General features: G+C 36.0%; 1 protein-coding gene across 2 annotated transcripts in view; it reads left to right on the plus strand.

Annotated features, from left to right (window-relative positions):
* The window catches only part of NPC1 (NPC intracellular cholesterol transporter 1), a 40351-nt gene that overhangs the window by 17841 nt on the left and 2667 nt on the right, over positions 1-19843 (plus strand). Inside the window, exons 7-24 of one of the 2 annotated variants that reach the window (XM_070940586.1) lie at positions 118-194; positions 767-1137; positions 1861-2087; positions 4179-4279; positions 4679-4781; positions 5329-5518; positions 6088-6270; positions 7497-7611; positions 9416-9543; positions 9629-9769; positions 10184-10273; positions 10699-10889; positions 11794-11909; positions 12011-12140; positions 15372-15572; positions 16925-17156; positions 18597-18710; positions 19512-19674. In XM_070940586.1, coding sequence (XP_070796687.1) covers positions 118-194; positions 767-1137; positions 1861-2087; positions 4179-4279; positions 4679-4781; positions 5329-5518; positions 6088-6270; positions 7497-7611; positions 9416-9543; positions 9629-9769; positions 10184-10273; positions 10699-10889; positions 11794-11909; positions 12011-12140; positions 15372-15572; positions 16925-17156; positions 18597-18710; positions 19512-19674 — 2873 coding nt within the window. Of the gene's footprint in view, positions 1-117; positions 195-766; positions 1138-1860; positions 2088-4178; positions 4280-4678; positions 4782-5328; positions 5519-6087; positions 6271-7496; positions 7612-9415; positions 9544-9628; positions 9770-10183; positions 10274-10698; positions 10890-11793; positions 11910-12010; positions 12141-15371; positions 15573-16924; positions 17157-18596; positions 18711-19511; positions 19675-19843 lie in introns of those variants that run through there. The other variant, XM_070940587.1, reaches the window with a different exon arrangement.

The raw sequence follows: 19843 nt of genomic DNA on the forward strand, positions 1-19843 counted from the left end.
GTACTTTTTTATATAATTATATTTGGTCAAGTAGTCAATAGTTTATCTACAGTATGACATAAATTAATGTAAAAATGCTTGCTTGTGCTACATTGTCTATGTTTATATAATTTACAGGAAGAGATATTTTGTTTCTGAATATACACCCATTGATGGCAATATTGCATATTCTGTTAACTCACATCAAAATACTGGTAAGATCTATAATATAAAGGAACCAATATTTATGCTTTCTTCTAGAAATAATGGCCACAAATGTTAATTTGTTAATATTGCATGCTTTATTATGAGACATAATGGTCTGAACTGTTTTGGATTTCATTATAATTTATTTGCTACCAGTGACAAATAATTAGAGGGTAAAAGTGTTTCCTTCTTTCCAACTCCATTTTATCAGTGTAAAAGTCTATACTCCCTAATTATTTATATTGTCTCCAGTCTCACAGCATTAACTCTGTTGTCACATGGCAGCCCTATCACATCCCTTTTCACATGAAAATTTTTTAATGTAGTTCTTTTTTCCCCCACTCAAAAACTTGAAAACATTCAAATTTTCATAAAACTATGTTGGACACAGAAATCTGAATTATTCATTCTGATTGTGTCAAATCAAATACTTCCGTTGTGATTTTCTTTACAGTAAAAAAGAAAAATAATTTTATACCAACAATTCATAGTTTTAAAAATACAGGACAATAAAAACATGTCTAATTAAAAATTTTGTGCAGTTGTATGTTATTTGATATTTGTGATTGTGTCATTTTAGGAGAAGCTACTTGGTGTGAAAGATTTGGTGAGAAATTTGAGAATGCTTTAAGAGTTACATTTACGTCATGGGGAGCTTTTTGCGTTCGGAATCCACGACCTGTTATTCTGTTCTCCTTGGTTATCATTGTCATGTGTTCCTCAGGCTTGGCATTTTTCAAAATAACTACAAATCCTGTAGATCTGTGGTCAGCCCCAAATAGCCAAGCTCGGAGAGAGAAGGAATACTTTGATACTAATTTTGGACCTTTCTTCCGTACTGAACAACTCATTATTCAGGCAGTGAATACTACTCCAGAGATCTATTCACCATTTCTTCCGGGACCAGATGTTCCTTTTGGACCTCCACTTACAAAACATATCTTGCATCAGGTAATATAGGAAGTAATATATTGATATTCAATTAGTGTAGGTACAAATTAAAGGCATTTTCTTCTGTTTGATCAGCAGAATTTCTAGTGAACATTTAGGTTGGATCCTATGGAATGAATTATGCAAAAGCTGATTATTATTTTTTGGACTGTACTATGATAGCGTAAGAGCTGATAGACTTCAGTGTGAGATTGCTGGTGGAAAATAAAAGGCATAAAAACTGAAATGGGTCATAGATTAGCTTTCAAATCAAGGAATAGGATCAGTGGCAGGGGGAATTATAAGATTGCAAGAAAAATGCTTTTAATTAAAGCATACTCTTTTGCTAGAAAGCTCAATAAATTACATATTCACTTAAAGAATTGTGTGTGTGTGTGTGTATAAAAGCAAATTTTTTGCTAGAAAACTCACTAAATTTTATGTTCATTTAACAAAGAAAGCACACAGAAACGCACACATACTCACATTTTCTTTTTCAATACTATGATACTGTATTTAATATTGTATTTTTGTCAGTTAAATTGATTCTGATTTTTTAAGAAAAGTACTGTTTTCAGAATTTGCTGAAAAGTTATTTTGGCTCATTGTGCTTGATATCTTTCTTTTAATTAAAATGTTGATTACAATTAACTTCATCTATCATATCTTAAAGATACAGAGAGAAAAGATTCTGTCCCATTAGTATATTAAATAATACATTTTTTTATTCTCTCATATTTGCAGATACTAGATTTGCAAAATGGTATTGAAAATATAACTGCATCTTATCAAAATGAAACTGTAATGTTGAAGGACATTTGCCTGGCACCTCTTGCTCCCTACAATAACAACTGTACTATTCTGAGCGTTCTCAACTACTTCCAGAACAGTCATTCTCTCCTAGATGCTCACGTTGCTGATGAATTCTATACTTATGCCGACTTCCACTCTCACTTCTTATACTGTGTCAGGTAGGCCCAGTCAAAAATACCATCCCTGTCTCTTGATTATATACTTTTGTAACTTTAAAATTCTGCTAGGCTGTTTTTCTTTTCTTTATATTGATACACTTGGTTAACTGCCATGAGGGCTCAACAAACACATAGTATTGAAACCAGTAATACTTTTGCTTGTTTGATAAATAATTTTCTTTGCTTTTTTCTTCTTTCAATTTATTGTCTGTCTATGTTGTTGCTGCCCAAACTTGCAACGCATGAATTGGGTAGCCGTATAAACCTTTAAATAAATAAATAAATAAGTATCTATCCAAAGCTAAACAAATAAATTAGCATAATTAATGAATACAGTCTTGAAATATAATTGGTAAGCATGCATTTGCCCAAGAGTTAAGACTTACTTTAAGATCAACCATAATTCCCTGTCTTGGGATTTTGCTTAATATTACTTAAACCAGATCAGAATGTGATTTATTGAAACACATGTTTGTTTGTTTGTTTTATTGTTTGTTTTATTTGATTTGTATACTGCCCTACTCCCGAAGGACTCAGGACGGTGAACAGCCAAGCAATAAAATACATAAATACAAAAATTTAAAAACCAGTTAAAATCAAATTAAATCATTTTGGCCCAGACAAATTAAAACACCCCAATAATTTAAGAACAGATTTAAAATTTATATATTAAAAGAGGGAGGAGATTAGGCCAAGCCTGCTTGATGGAATAAAAGAGTCTTCACAGCGCGGCGGAAGGTGCGCAGATCCGGGATCCTCCGTATCTCTGGGGGGAGCTCATTCCAGATGGTAGGTGCCCCCACAGAGAAGGCTCTCCCCCTAGGGGTCGCCAGCCGACATTGTTTGGCTGACGGCACCCGGAGGAGTCCCTCTCTATGAGAGCGTACTGGCCGGTGGGAGGCTATTGGTGGTACTAGGCGGTCCCGTAGATAACCAGGTCCTAAGCCATGGAGCGCTTTAAAGGTGGTAACCAAAACCTTGAAGCGCACCCGGAAGACCACCGGGAGCCAGTGCAGCTCGTGCAGGAGAGGTGTCACATGGGAGCGCCATGACGCTCCCATTACCACCCGCGCGGCCGCACTCTGCGCCAGTTGGAGCCTCCGGGTGCTCCTCAAGGGGAGCCCCATGTAGAGAGCATTACAATAGTCCAGGCGGGAGGTGACGAGGGCATGAGTGACTGTGCGTAACGAGTCCCAATCCAGAAAGGGACGCAACTGGCGAATCAGGCGAACCTGATAGAAAATCCTCCCGGTCACGGCCGTCAAGTGCTCTTCTAAAGACAGCCGTGAATCCAAGAGGACGCCCAAGTTGCGAGCCCTCTCCGTGGGGGCCAGTGATTTGCCCCCAATAGTCAGAGATGGCGTCAACTGACTATATCGGGACGTCGGAAACCACAGCCACTCGGTCTTGGATGGGTTGAACCTGAGCCTGTTCCTCCCCATCCAGATCCGTACGGCCTCCAGGCACCGGGACATCACTTCAAGGGCATTGTTGGGGTGATCCGGGGTGGAGATGTACAGCTGGGTGTCGTCAGCGTACTGATGGTACTCCACCCCGAAACCACGGATGATCTCGCCCAGCGGCTTCACATAAATGTTGAACAGGAGAGGCGAGAGGACCGACCCTTGCGGCACCCCACATATGAGGGGCCTTGGGGTCAACCTCTGTCCCCCTGTCAACACAGACTGCGACCGGTCAGAGAGAAAGGAGGAGAACCACCGCAACACAGTGCCTCCCACCCCTTGGTTACATTTAGTAACCAAGCCAGAATACTTCTCAATGTATTATTGTAGCTCTCAGATAATACAAATTATATAAATATGAATTTGTAAAGTGAACTACTGTGCCCTAAAATTTTCCAAATTAAGGCATATTTTGAAAGTTTGTAGTTGAAAAAATATTGTTCAATAATTTCTAAATTAAAACTGAAATAAATGACTTTTTTTTTTGATTGAGTATATATTTATTTCTAAAATTTGTGTACTCTAAAGGTCTTCTGAAAAGCCAGGTCTTTATGAGTCACTGCAATTTACTGCAATATTGTCATAAGAAATACCAGTTTACAGATCACATTGTGTCCAAATTTGATAGGGCTCCAGCATCTCTGAATGACACAAGCCTCCTTCACACACCTTGCTTGGGGACATTCGGTGGTCCTGTCTTCCCATGGCTGGTGATGGGAGGATATGACAGTAAGTGTGATGTACTTGTTCATTTTATTGTTGAAATAAGCAGGCCTGTAAATCCACTTTCTTTTTAGACAGGCCAAATTATACCATCCCTATATTGCAGATATGTAAATTGCTGCTGGTATTTATTTGCTAGCATGTTATGTTATAATGTGTGGGACATTATAACTAAAAAATTGCTGCTTCTTGGCTATAGAGAATGAAATGTGCTGGCAGGAATTTAGGCAGATGTAAAATGCTATTTTGCTCCTATTTTTACAAGTAAGGTAGCTTCATTTTAAACAAGTATGTGTGTAGTGGTGAGGAGCTTGATAACTGTGAACTGGTACCCTTATTTTGTATTTTATGTGTGTGTCTTTGAAATAGTTTATCATCTACTTTATTCTTTTATTAAATATTTAGATGAAAATTATAATAATGCCACAGCACTTGTGATCACATTTCCTGTCATCAATTACTACAATGACACAGAAAAGATTATGAAAGTTTTGGCTTGGGAAAAGGAGTAAGTGTTTTTCTAAATTAGATTTATCTGACATAATCTTTATAAACTTTTCAAATTGAAGCTCAGTAAACTATTCCTGCTTAGTAATTTTAGAACTAATACGTACTTCATTACTATTACTAATAAAGATGTGCTTTACAGTGTTTTAAGTGCTCCAAAATAAAGCAGCTTCATGTTTTTATAATGTGAATACTTATTTATTTGAATATTTATTCAGAAATAAAAGAGTTTTTTGATATATTAACTTTTTCAGTTGTTTCAGTATAGGAATTGTATTATGCAAACCTTGTTTTACACTTACAACCACTAGATTTCACTTTTAAAATCTTAATTGGGTAGATCAAGGATAGTTTTAATTTGAAATTAAATTAAGCATAAGAAACGTAGGAATTTACACTAAAATTAGCATATATTGGCAACGCAGGGTACAATTTAACAATAACATATTGAAATAATTTGTGCCCATTTTGCTCAAAGATTTGTGTTTAATAGAGATTGGTTAGTCTAGCTTTCTTAAAAATTATTGACACTTTTATCTGTTTTTCAGGTTTATCAATTTTGTGAAAAACTATGACAACCCAAATTTAACAATTTCCTTCTCTGCTGAACGTAGTATTGAAGATGAAATAAATCGAGAAAGCAACAGTGATGTTCACACTGTTGTAATTAGCTATGTAGTCATGTTTGTATACATTTCCCTGGCTCTTGGGCATATTAAGAGTGCTGCTAGATTCTTGGTATGCATCTTTTTAACTATTGAAATTAAAAACAGAGTTCAATGTCTTGCAAGTTTAATTAAAATTTTAGCACCTTAATGCTTATTTTTATTTTATCTTTTTATTTTGAACATTTACCTCTTTAACAGCTAAGTAGTAAGATAGGTGGATAACATACAATATCAGGAAAACCCGTATGTGCTATAAAATATCCCTAGAGTCTTCTAGAAATTAGCAAATTTATCAATTTTTTAAGCAGTTTTTCTCTTGAAAATTTATGGAGATACATGTAGCGAGCTCCCTAATTGTTTTATACAATACAGTATGTTATCTAAAAGTATTGAAGATCGCATGTTTCAGAACAATAATTTTCCTAAATAAGTAAAAGAGATATAAATGTATATTACATATTTCCTGAATTAGAAATTGATGTTCCTGATGTTGCCTATTCACTTTATATTTCGTTGAATTAAATACACATGCTTGTATTGGCACAAGTAATAAAGTGCAGCTGGTTTGACAATCAAACTATTAATCTGTAATTATATTGTAAAAACAGAATTTCAATGTATGTTGTCTTTATTTACTAGGTGGATTCAAAGATCTCATTGGGCATTGCAGGCATCCTGATAGTGCTAAGTTCAGTTGCATGTTCTTTGGGTATCTTCAGCTATTTTGGAGTCCCTCTAACACTAATTGTTATTGAAGTCATTCCCTTTTTGGTGTTGGCTGTTGGAGTGGATAACATTTTCATTATTGTTCAGACATTTCAGGTATTTTTGTTAATATAACATATATAGTAAGATGATATTTGCATATACACCATTTTGTTGGAATAAACTAGTGGTGTGTTTAGCCTATGATTCTTTCTCTGGCTTGAAAAGGAAACACAAGCCAAAATGATAATCTGTCTAGCTCACCTTGTTGGTAGTAGCTCTCCCAACGTTTGGATGGAAATACTGAAAACTGAACTTTGGACCTTTTTTGACAATATGAGCCTGCTGATAAATCATGGCCTTAAAGCCTGCGGCCAAGAAGCTGGAACCCTATGGTGGTTCCATTGTAATTAATATAATTTGGCTTTTTGCCATAATGTGTTGATAATACTTTTAAATACTATTTGGGTGGCACTGAATATCAGTTTCTGGGAAGCAAGGAGAATACTATGTTTGCAGGCTTTCTGGGAAGCTTCATTTGACCTCTGTGGGAAACAACCTGCTCTTCAGCATGGTGCAAGAGTGAGCCTGCTGACACTTCCCTCATGCCTGCAAGCTCCCTGTTATGGGAAGAAAGGTTTCGTGGCCATGATTCATAGCAAGCATGGCAAGTATTTGAAAGGCATTTTTCAAATATACATATGCTTACATATCAGTGTATATGTGTATATGCAGTTGCTTAATTCTGATAGTTCCAAAAAAAGCATTTCCTCTGTGTATGCACAGACATACAACAAGGAGAAGCCTTTTAGAAGAAAACAAAACACCATACTTTCCAGGGAGGAAGGGCTTTAATCTTTCCAGAAATATAGCCATGTTGATAAATCTTACACAGCATCCCTCTTGAGGGTTTTGTAAAGCCATTAATAACAAGACTAAAAAAGGGGGATTAATTTAGTCTTGTTTACTAAAACATTGTGTTGCATTTCATCTAAACATGAAATTGCTACAGCAGTGAAAAAGATGATTGCCTGTTTTCAGAAGAGAAACCAATATTTAGGTTGGAGAAACTGGCCAATGATACATTGGTGTTCATTTTGGATTTTTACAATATTTTAAAGAAGAATATTTAGAATTTCTGAGAGTTTTTACAGTGTGTGTGCATACATATGAGTGTTGATGTAGGCCTGAATGACCATATAGATATAAAATATATTACTGATCTTTCAGTAATAGCCTTTGCAGGTTTGGCAAGGAAGCATATTTCTACATTTTCTTAACTAAAACAATTTGTATCATAATCTGAGACACAATTTGATTTAATGAGTGAATTATAATTTCAGAGAGATGAACGGCTTCAAGATGAAACCTTAGATAAGCAGATTGGTCGAATCCTTGGAGAGGTGGCTCCTAGCATGTTTCTTTCCTCATTTTCAGAGACAGTGGCTTTTTTCTTAGGTAAGATTTTTAAATTTTTGGGTACTTAGGATTTTGGAATTAATTATTTTCTCATATTCCATGACCAGTATGTAAAAAAAGTAGAATAGGTAAACCCATTATTTTTAAATCCTTGAAAATCAACAACAGCCCCAAGTGAATTGAATAGAGGTGTTTTAAAAGGAACAAGTAAAATACATTTCAGTAGAATTCCAAAATTGGTGAAATATAAACTGCCAAATTCTTGATACAATGTGGAAACATTATTTTAATCCAGTCTTGATTATGAACAGCTCTGCAGAATACTACCCATATTTTTACTTTTCATCAAATGTATTTCTGATAAAGCTGGAAAAAGGGATATATTATGGAATAAAATAATAGAACTGGTTTCATTTCTGCAAGTTATTTTTGAATTTAAAGCATCTGTTCACTTAAATGCTGAGTATTGAGAAAGAGCCCTTAAGCATATTGCGGTATACTGAAACATTTTCTGTAGTCCTTGTATGGGAGTCTTGGCATAATATCTTCATTAGGAATTCAACCAGAATTTGGCAAAAAAATCACAATGGTAATGCCTACTTTGGAATGTTTTTATTGAAGCATTGCCTATTATCTTGGTACATTGCTTAAACACATGCAACATGGGTAGAAACAGGCTCCAACTCAACCCTTCCAAGACCGAGTGGCTGTGGCTTCCGGTGTCCCGATATAGCCAGTTGGTGCCATCGCTGGTTATTGGGGGCAAATCACTGGCCCCCACGGAGAGGGCTCGCAACTTGGGCGTCCTCCTGGATGCAAGGCTGTCTTTAGAAGAGCATATGACGGCCGTGGCCAGGGGGGCTTTATATCAGGTTCGCCTGATATGCCAGTTGCTACCTTTCTAGATCGGGACTCCCTATGCACGGTCACTCAGGCACTCGTCACCTCCCGCCTGGACTACTGCAATGCTCTCTACATGGGGCTCCCCCTGGGGTGAACCCGGAGGCTCCAACTGGTGCAGAATGTGGTCGCGCGGGGGATTATGGGAGCGACGGGGCACTCCCATGTGACACCTCTCCTGCGCGAGCTGCACTGGCTCCCGGTGGTCTTCCGGGTGCGCTTCAAGGTGTTGGTGACCACCTTTAAAGCGCTCCATGGCTTAGGGCCAGGGTATTTACAAAACCACCTTCTGCCACCAATAGTCTCCCACCGGCCAGTACACTCGCACAGAGAGGGCCTCTTCAGGGTGCCGTCCGCCAGACAATGTCGGCTGGCGACCCCCAGGGGGAGAGCTTCTCTGTGGCGGCGCCCGCCCTCTGGAACAACCTCCCCCCAGAGATATGTACAATACCAGATCTCCGGATTTTTCGTCGGGCCCTGAAAACTTATTTATTTCACCTAGCCGGGCTGGCTTGATCCCACAGTTTTGGTTAAATTTAATTGATTTTAATTGGGTTGTTTTAAATTGCGGCCAAAAATATTTAATTATTTTTAAACTGTTTTTAAATTTTGTATGTTCTGTTTTATTCTGGCTGTTCACCGCCCTGAGTCCTGCTGGTGAAGGGCAGTATACAAATTAAAACAAATAAATAAAATAAATAAATAAACCCCCAACACCCCCCCCCCCCCCATTTTTTTCACCATCTTCTCATGAATTGTAGAAATGTACTGGTTAGTATTTTCTTTTCTTTTTAATGACAGTGTTTTACATTAGTTAACTTTTTTAAAAATTGGGTTGGCAAATTGCTTCATGATATTTTATGGGAAGAGGTATATAAATGTTTGAATATATTATTTTGTATTGGGTTAGTATGACACACATCTGTTTATTTTTCTCTTTTAGGGAGCTTGTCTACTATGCCTGCAGTTCGTTCATTCTCCCTCTTTGCTGCTGTGGCTGTGTTTATTGATTTCCTTCTGCAGATTACCTTCTTTGTAAGTCTCTTGGGCTTGGATATTAAGCGCCAAGAGGTAAGTTCATTATATACTCTTTTCATATTTGTTTTGGATCAGCATTATTTTAGCAACACATTCATTTTGGCATTTTATATTCCAGAGTAATCGATGTGATGTCCTGTGCTGTATCAAAGGTCGTGAAGAAATCAGTAGCTCCCATCACTCTAAAAGCATGTTGTTTCAATTTTTCAAAAACATTTATTCTCCGTTTCTTCTTAAAGATTGGATGAGACCAATTATTGTACGTATACCCTCATTGTTTTAGCTAAAGTTCCTTTTCTTTTAAAATATCTAAACTCTAGATAATAATCTAAATGCAATCATGAGATTTTTTATAATTGTACGAATATATTTAATTTTATGCATATTTGTGTTCTTCTTTGGCTGGTTTTCAGAATAGTAAAAATCAGTTCAGTAGTCTGAACAGATTAATGTTAATTTTACTTACATTTACTGTAACAGGAAGATGTTAAATATTTTTTCCACCCTATTGCTAGTGTACCATGACATTGTTTTAACCTTTAAATGGAAGAGCTACAGTACATTTTCTAGCAGCACTGATTTACTTTATAGATTTCAAGTATGTAAATCAAATCTTGAACAGGTTTTATATAAATGCTATTTGTGAGACAAAGATGATTTTACTGTATTTCAGATATCCATATTTGTGGGTGTGTTATCATTCAGCATAGCAGTTGTTAATAAAGTTGAGATTGGCCTGGACCAGAGATTATCAATGCCGGACGTAAGTTTTTCAACTGCTTGTACCGCTACTTTTTTTCTTAGGAAATACTAAAAATTTCCTGAGAATGACTGCTCCCTATTTGTGCATATAAGAAATAGATTAGGAGGGAGGAGGGGGGGAAGGAGGGAGGGGGGGATAGCAATAGCACTTAGACTTATATACCACTTCATAGTGCTTTACAGCCCTGAGTGGTTTACAAAGTCAGCATATTGCCCCCCAACAATCTGGGTCCTCATTTTACCCACCTTGGAAGGATGGAAGGCTGAGTCAACCTTGAGCTGGTGAGAATTGAGCTGCTGAACTGCTGTCAGCCGGTAGTCAGCAGAGGGAGCCTGCAGTACTGCATTCTAACCACTGTGACACCAAGATTGTGGAAATTTTTTCTTACTTTAGTCTCCTTTGTGTTCTCTCTCTTTTAAAATAAGGATTCCTATTTGATAGTCTACTTCAACGATCTTGGCAAATACCTGCATGCAGGTCCTCCAGTATATTTTGTGTTGAAAGAAGGGCATAATTATACAACGCCAGATGGACAAAATATGGTTTGTGGAGGAATGGGATGTGACAACAATTCTCTGGTACAGCAAGTGTTTGAAGCAGCAGAGATTAGCAGCTAGTAGGTATTCATTTTCCTTTTTCCTTAAAGATTTTCTCTTGCAAATAATGTTCTGTTAGAATGGGAACAAATTTTATTCAGACTCATGATTAACCAGCCTCTTGTGTAAGTCCAATATAGGAAAATTATCTAGGTCACACTCTTGATTTATTATTTGTATTTCCTTTTGAATTATTAAGTTATTATGTCCAATGTAGCATCATTTTCCATATCATTCTTGTAGTCTGTCATATTTAAATCCATTTTCAAATCAGTGTCAGTCTTGACCAATGAAACCTGCTACTCTTCCACAGCAACTTTTAAACACACAGTCTATCTGTAGAGGCAGCCACTCTTAAAATTAACTTCTGGGTCCATTGTTCCAAAATAGTATGTTCAGAATTAAAATATCTTGCTTCATTCTGTATTAGTAAATCAAATTTCATTCTCCTTTCATCAATCCTTGAACTTTTATTTAAAACTTTTTTGCTAAGGATTGAAGGAAACCCCTCTGGTGTTTTCAAGATTGTCAATTCAAACGCTTCTAATTCAAGTAGACCTCAACTTAGAACAGTTCGTTTAGTGACCCTTCGAAGTCACAGTGCCACTGAAAAAAGTTACCATTTTTCACACTTATGATCGTTGCAGCATTCCCATGATCACCTGATTTACATTCAGTTACTTGACATCTTGTTCATATCTATGATAGTTGCAGTGTCCTGTGGTCATGTGGCCATATTTTGCGATCTTCTGACAAGCAAGTAAATTTGAACAGTCACTAAACAACCTGTTATAAGTCAAGAACTATCTGTTTATTTTTTAAAACTTATGGTATCTGCATTGTATATTTTTTTAAAAAATATGCAGTTTGTATAGAATGTACATGAAAATGTTTGACAAATGATGGTACCATTTTCATATTTAGTACAAGAATTAGCTATGCACCTTCTTCCTGGATTGATGACTACTTTGATTGGATCAAACCACAATCTTCCTGTTGCAGAACTTATAACACCACTGGAGCATTCTGCAATGCTTCAGGTACAGCTGAATTTCAAATCTTAATGAATTTATTGATTCAGTTTTACATGAATGAAGACAAGTGTTAATTTTATGAATATTTTCCAATAACATTTATACAGTTGTCAATCCATCATGTGTGCGCTGCCGGCCACTGACTAAAGAAGGAAAACAGAGACCTGAGGGTGAAGACTTCATGAAATTTCTCCCTATGTTCCTCTCAGATAATCCTAATCCGAAATGTGGCAAGGGGTACGTTTGGAAGGACATTGAGTCATAAAATGCCTGGCTTTTCTTTGTCTATATAATAAAGCTAACAGCACAAGAAGTGCAAAATAAAGCTGAACTTTAATTTTATATTTGGGTAGGCAAATATTGCTTAATAAATATAATGTAATCTTAGCATAATTAAGCATAATTATTGCCATAATTGAAACACAGCAATTGAAGGATATAACTTCCATGTAGAAGGAATCAAAACAATTGAAAAGAAAGATAAATATACCTGTATGCTAATAATAGTTGTGGAGGTGATTACTCCCAACCAGTTCAAATAATATTTTCCAAAAGGGATGACATGACTAGGAGTTACATGATAGCAGTGTTCCAATATTTAAGGTGCTGCCACAATTCTTCAAAATGTCTGAAGGCAGGACAAGAAGCAGTGGATAGAAACTAATCAGGAAGAGAATCAACCTAGAAAACAAGGAGAAATGTCCTGACAGTGAGAACAATTAATCAGTGGAATGGTTTGCCTTCAGAAGTTGTGTGTGCGCCAACACTGGAGGTTTTTAAAAAGAGATTTGTCTGAATTATAGGATTTCCTAGCTGAGCAGGGGGGTTAGACTAGAAAATCTCCAAGGTCCCTTTCAACTCTGTTAGTCTGCTATTCTGTTAAAATATTTATTTATTTATTGGTTCGTTTTATATGCCGCCCTTCTCCGGACACTCATGGTGGCTTACACCATGGTGGCGTTAAGCAATAGCCTTCATACTTTTGTATATACCTGCTTGGTAGGGCTTTCGGCCCCCCCTAAGCGGTGTTCTTTTTTTATACAAAGTCAGCTTATTGCCCCCACAATCCGGGTCCTCATTTTACCTACCTGGGAAGGATGGAAGGCTGAGTCAACCTTGAGCCTGGTGAGATTTGAACTTGCAGTAATTGCAGGTAGCTGGTGTTACTTAACAGCACTTTAGTCTGCTGCGCCACCAAGGCTCTAAATCAAGAACTTTCAAAAGGGCATGAAGTGAATAATGAAGTTATTTACTTATGTTATTTATGTTCAAATTTTTAATTTAAACTTAAAATAAAAATGGTTAGTCGGCTTTAATAGCAAGAGAAGCTAGTGGGAAAAGGAGCTCAACATTCGTAGGAGTTTCTAAGAAAGGAAACAGTAATTTTGCCTACAATTCTAGAAAACAGCAGACGTCAATGCAGCCATACTGAAAGTTTAGTGAAGAAATAGACCTATATTGTGAGTTGCAAAACACAAAAACAATACATATAGGTAGACTAGATTTGAATGCTTACATCAGAAAATCTAAAACTCAGAGTAAGCTGAAACTCTTTTATCATTTCAAATAACAACAAAAGAGCTCTTCGGATACATTCAAAATAAAAAGAATCAGCATAGTTGCCGACTATGAAGAAGGGAAAATACAAGTAAAAAGTAAAGGCGAAGCTAGCCAATTTTATTTTTCTCTGAGAATATTCACCATAATTATAAAGTGAAATGTACTGGAACAGTATTACAATTTAAGCTTTATGCATCCTGACTTTATAAGTCAGGATGCATGAAATCTATTATGATTTTTTCAAAACCATTTGATATGTAGTCCCATAATATTCAGAATGGCAAGTGAATTAAACATTAACTAGGTTAATGTTAGGTGGATTTTGTAACGGTATTAAACTGAAGGGGTAAAATTGAGTGGCTTTGCCACCTTAAAATGTTCAGTAAAACATATATTATATGGTTTTATATTTTTCTTTGATCTAGTAGTATAAACTGAAACTCTAGTGTGTCTGCCTGTACCCTGTATCTCTCATTTTAAAAATTGGAAAATTCTTGTGCTATGAGCAAAGATACAGGCTAAGGCATTTAGGCCTTAGAGTACCACATAGAAGTAATAGAAAGTTAATAATAATGGATCTTTGTAATCCAATAGTTCATTTGCAGATATGACCAATAGTATACAGTATTTGTCCATTAAAAAGGTAAAAGTAAATGGAAATTGAAGAGAGCATGGCTGCCTGTACTGCAATTTGCATCTTCCCTGGATTGCTGGCTGTTGTTATCATTGAATGCATGGGGCCTTTTCAGCCCTAATTTTGTTTCAGAGCCATTATGCCTCTTAAAACCTACAAATCGGGGGTGAAATGCTCCCGGTTCAGACCGGATTGCCCAATCCGGTAGCAATAGAGGTGGGTGGTTCGGAGAACCGGTAGAAAAAATCCCTGCCCACCTCCCCATGCCCAGCTGAGCCGCGCAATCATCAGAGGCTTTTTTTTTTAATTTTTAAAAGCATTTTTTCTACAACCTCTTTGGCCGAAAAAATGCTTTTAAAAGTTTTTTAAAAAAGCCTCTGATGATCGCACAGCTCAGCTGGGATCATCAGAGGCTTTTAAAAGCATTTTTGCTACAACCTCTTCGGCCGAAGAGGTTATAGAAAAAATGTTTTTAAAAAGAAAAAAAGCCTCTGCCAATCAGGCAAGTCAGTTGGGATCGTCAGAGGCTTTAAAAAAAAAAGCTGCTGCCATCAGGCAACTCAGCTGGGATTGTCAGAGGCTTTTAAAAGTATTTTTTTTATAATTTCTTCAGTCGAAGAGGTTGTAGAAAAAATGGTTTTAAAAGTTAAAAAAAAAAAGTTGGTCACGCCCACTCAGTCATATTACCCCACCACCACCAAGCCACGCCCACAGAACCGGTAGTAACAAATTTTACATTTCACCACTGCTACAAATATATAAAAAAAACCCATAATTTCTTTGGAGAGCGATTTTTTTAAAGAGGTGCAATAGTACCCTACCTTTATAAGCCTTCTTGATTCATACAAAAATTAGTCCTAAAATTTATCCAAGCCTATTCAATGGCAAATATGATGCTGCATGTGAACTGTGTTTTTCCCATCATTTTCTTAATATTCTAAATGTGCCTGGTATTCCCAATGGACCTCCGGGCTACCAAATTTAATACTGTCATTTTCTTAAAGTAAGAAACATTATACTATGCCTGGAGCACTCTTTAACTCCTGACTTTACCAGCAAAATATTTACTTCATTGTCAAAGTATTTTATTCCCTGACTACATCCATGCTGCAAATCATCATTCTATTGCTTTGTGTTGTATACTTTTAGCAAGTATTGATCTGTAGCATTTCCTAATAAGATAACAGATGCAAATTGAAATGCCTGTTAGTCGGTTGATTTGAAAGAAGTCAGCAGCTTTTTTGATGTATGCCAACTGTACTCTCCTTTTTCAGAGGACACGCTGCATATAGTTCTGCAGTCAACTTTATACACAACTCTTCTGAAATTGGAGCCACTTACTTCATGACTTACCATACGGTGCTAAAAACCTCAGCAGACTTTATTGATGCATTGAAAAAAGCACGAATTATAGCATACAATATTACTGAAGCCATGGTCCACAAAGTAAAAAATGCCGAAGTTTTTCCTTACAGGTACAGTAATTTCTTTATGGGCAGAAAATTTTCCCACAACTTCCTCGCTAAGAATTATATTACAATATATGCCAATCCTTGAATGGTACTCTGAGCTGCTTCAGAAGTTGCCATTAAATTGTAAAAGGAGAAATTTTTAAATACATGGGACTAAATTATAATAGATTGTTATAACAGCTAATATATTTCATTTAATCAAAATTAAATTTTGTTCTGGCCCTTTTCTACTTGTTTGTTCTGGACCACTATTTTTCTTTTTTGTTCTCTGCATGATCCTCTGAAGTCACTTGAAAGCTACTGCAAATTTTGATTATTATGAAGTGATAGCATTAGGGTTCTAATTCTTTTTTCTGTGCAATTTTTGGATTTTTATAAACAGGAAAATATTAATAAGCCTGTGCAGAGATAGAACAGTTTGCAAATAATTAAAGCAATAATACTAATTTAGAACTATATTCAAAGTGTTCCACATTGCTCTGACCAATTCCTAAATGTTTGATTGACTGAAGTGTTGTGGCTTCGGTTTATAAATCTAGAATCACAAATTTTAAAAAAATCTTAAAACTACCCAGTTTTTGTCAATCAATCAATCAATCTTTAATCTGTAAATAAAGTATGTAATTTTGGTATTTGTCTTTCCTCCCAAAATAATAAAATTATTTTTGCCACCATTAGTAGTGGAGAAACATCGTTTTGGTGCTCTTTTAGTGGAAAAAAACAAAAATGATCAAGAAAAAAAAAAGCAAAATTGTTGTTTTTACTGCAATCATCAGCAGACATTAAATAATTTTAATCTGGAGAAAGCTATGCTGAAAAAGGTGGAAGGGAAGAGGACAGCTAGCAGCAAGGTAGATAAACTAAGTTATAGCAACAATGGGTATGATTTGGAAGAGCTTTTATGGAGAAAATCTATGTGGCTGTTAGAAGTCAACAATGATTTAATGGTGTCTAATCATCATAATCAATTTCTAAAAGTCACTTAGCTGGCTTTGCACCTTAGGCAGGACCAGAACTCAAGAGTCTCCTGTTTTCTAGCTTGGTACCTTTATTACACCAAACAAGCTCTCATAATGATAAATGGGTATGTGTTTAGCTACAAATACCTGTACAATAGTACTTTGTGCCCTTTACTCTTTTAAAAAAAATAAAGTTAAATTTCAAATGCATGTTTGTATTACAGAAGCCTATCTTTAGGTTTAGAAAATTGGAATAGAACATTGTGATTAGGGTTGGACAAATGTATTCTTTCATTCTTGTCTTCAATTTTTGAAAAGTGGAAAGTGACTTTTTTAGAAGATGCTACGTGGAAAGCTGTGGTTTGTAAATTTGTTTACTTATTTTTCTCTTCATAGCATATTCTATGTTTTTTATGAACAATATTTAACAATTGTGGATGACACCATCTTTAATCTTGGCGTTTCCCTTGGATCAATATTCATAGTAACTATGGTGCTGCTTGGTTTTGAAATATGGGCTGCCATTATTGTTTCCTTCACTATTGCTATGATACTGGTCAACATGTTTGGAGTGATGTGGCTCTGGGGTATCAGCTTAAATGCAGTTTCCTTAGTAAACCTTGTAATGGTAAGTTTACCTACACTTTAATCCTACTCTATTTAAAAAGCTTTGGTGCAAAACAAATACTGCTTAGATTCTGTACGATTTATAGCCTTAAAGATGGGTTTAAATGCTCAAAAGAATACATGCTGTGCTTGACACACATCATTCCTTGTCAAAAGGAAGTGTTTCCCTTTTTGTTTCTATTCATTTAGATCTCTATGAAAATCTTGTTTTTTTTAATACCGTGACAAGATTTGTCTTAGACTTGGTGTCCATTATCAGCCACATGAGTTAGCCAGATAATGTTGTGCACAGCTGCATCTATTACCAATGCCCCAACAAAAAATTGTATGAAATAAAATTAAGCAATTCTGTAAGTTGTTTTGAAATTAAACCTGGAAAATGTTTGCTGATTTTGGACATCTTTACCAATTTGGTATTGAAAATTTAAAAAGAAAAAAAATTAACAATTGCCCTCTTTTCCCATTTTACTCTATGGTTTCCTGCCTACCAGTGAGTGGTATTTTGATATCTTCCAAGTCTTATTCACAAAAAAATGTTCTCTTTCCCAGTAACTCTTTTTAAGGATTTTTAACTTTTGGGAATCAAGATTTGATGTCTCTTCACCAATAATGCATCTTTATTTGCGACTGCTTAATAGTTGACTTAATATGTGCTATGCTTAGAATAATTGGTCTAATACAAGTAGTCCTCGGCTTACAACAGTTCATTTAGTGACTGTTCAAAGTTACAGCGGCACTGAAAAAAAAGTGACTTATGACCATTTGTCAGTTACCACCTTTGTAGCGTTCCCATAATAAATGTCTCATTTAACAACAGAAATTTGGAGCTCAATTGTGGTCATAAATTGAGGACTACCTGTATTTAAACTAATAAATCGAACTAATAAATCGAACTAATAATAACTAATTTAGAGGTAAAACAATATTCAATTATACAATTGTAAAAAAATCTATATCCATTAAAATGCCAGTTTATTGAAATGTAAAAAATCAGACCACCCTCAACATCCAAAGTGGTAAAAGAGGAAGAGGAAGAAGAAAGAAAAAATCAAACCAAGACAAATCACTTCACTTACATCTCAAAAAAATGGCCTTTTAATAGCAGTGTCTACACTTTTTATATCCACTGTAACTGTAACTATTGTGATATTTTAAAAGCCATCTTCATATCTTGATAATTTCTGAACTATGAATTTTTCTACAAAGAATGTTTATCTGCTGATAGACATCTAGAAGCTGATAAAGAGGCACTGGGTATATAATTTGACTTGCTGCATTTATTATTGCATTTAATGTGTTACAGCAGATTCATGTTCCTGCTTTGTTATTTTGCATATATGCTCTAGCAAGATTCTATTAGTATTTAATTGCCATTTATTTGAATGCCTTATGCTTTATAAAACAGTAGAATATCCTAATATCTAAGTTATTTCTTTTGCAGAGTTGTGGCATCTCTGTTGAGTTTTGTAGTCATGTGACAAGAGCATTTACAATTAGTACAAAAGCAACAAGAGTAGAGCGTGCTGAGGAAGCACTATCCCAAATGGGGAGCTGTGTAAGTAGCATTTTGTATACTGTTTGTTAGGCAATAGAAGGCACAGGAATTGAGCTCAATTGTCTTAACAGCTCATGACCTGTATGCAATCTACACTCTGCATCTGTGGAGACAAAGTTCATCTCTTCCTGTAGTTGTAATTATAGCTAAAAATTTGGGGTAGATAACCATTTTGACCCTAAGGACTACAGATCAAGGACGGAGTGTGCCTATGCACCACACTTCATATGCATATACCAGGGGTGTCAAACTCATCATGTGATGTATTGGGACTTTTTTTCCCCTTCATTAAACCGGGCGTGGCCAGCACATGACGCATCCGGCCCAAGGGGCGGGAGTTTGACAACCCTGGCATATACCATTCCATTGCTTGTGTCCTCTTTTACTACTGAACCTTGGCAAGATTGCAGTGGAGAGAGAGATGAGGTCCCCTGCTTAAAAATATCCATCCCCGTTGCAGATCACTGTTTTTGTTGTATGAGAAGAGTCATCTAGAGTAGGAACACTGGGAAAAGGAAGAACACAATGAGCTTCTCTCTTTCATTAAGTAACTTAGTACAGGTTGTATACCAATGAACTGGTTCTCACCAACCTGACTAGTTGATAATAGGAAAGTAGAAGGTTGTTTGCTAACCATGCACAAGACAAGATGCTGATAAATTTCTGTTATTGATAATGATGCTGATAATAAAAAATAATGTAAAAATAAAATAATTCTGACCTGTTGGAAAATGGGTACGTTGACTATAGCAGGACAATGTGCTTCGCTAGATTTGTTACTTCTTTTTTTAATTTCAATAGGTTTTCAGTGGTATTACACTCACAAAATTTGGAGGAATAGTGGTGCTTGCTTTTTCCAAATCTCAGATTTTCCAGATCTTCTACTTCAGGATGTATTTAACCATGGTGCTACTTGGAGCAACCCATGGTCTAATATTTCTTCCTGTCCTACTTAGCTACATAGGTAAGACAAAATTGGAATTTGCTTCAGGTATAGTAACCTATTTGCCGTAGAGGCCACATTTAACATTGTGATATCTTTATTTAACATAATAAACTTGTTCAGCAAAATAGATCACTTGGGCATGTGCACACCCACTATTCCTAATGAGACTGAAACAAAAATTGTTTCT

This window comes from Pituophis catenifer, unplaced genomic scaffold (assembly GCF_029215685.1).
Source record: "Pituophis catenifer annectens isolate HBS135680 unplaced genomic scaffold, rPitCat1.0.hap2 SCAF_3, whole genome shotgun sequence".
In the NCBI taxonomy this organism is placed as follows: Eukaryota; Metazoa; Chordata; class Lepidosauria; order Squamata; family Colubridae; genus Pituophis; species Pituophis catenifer.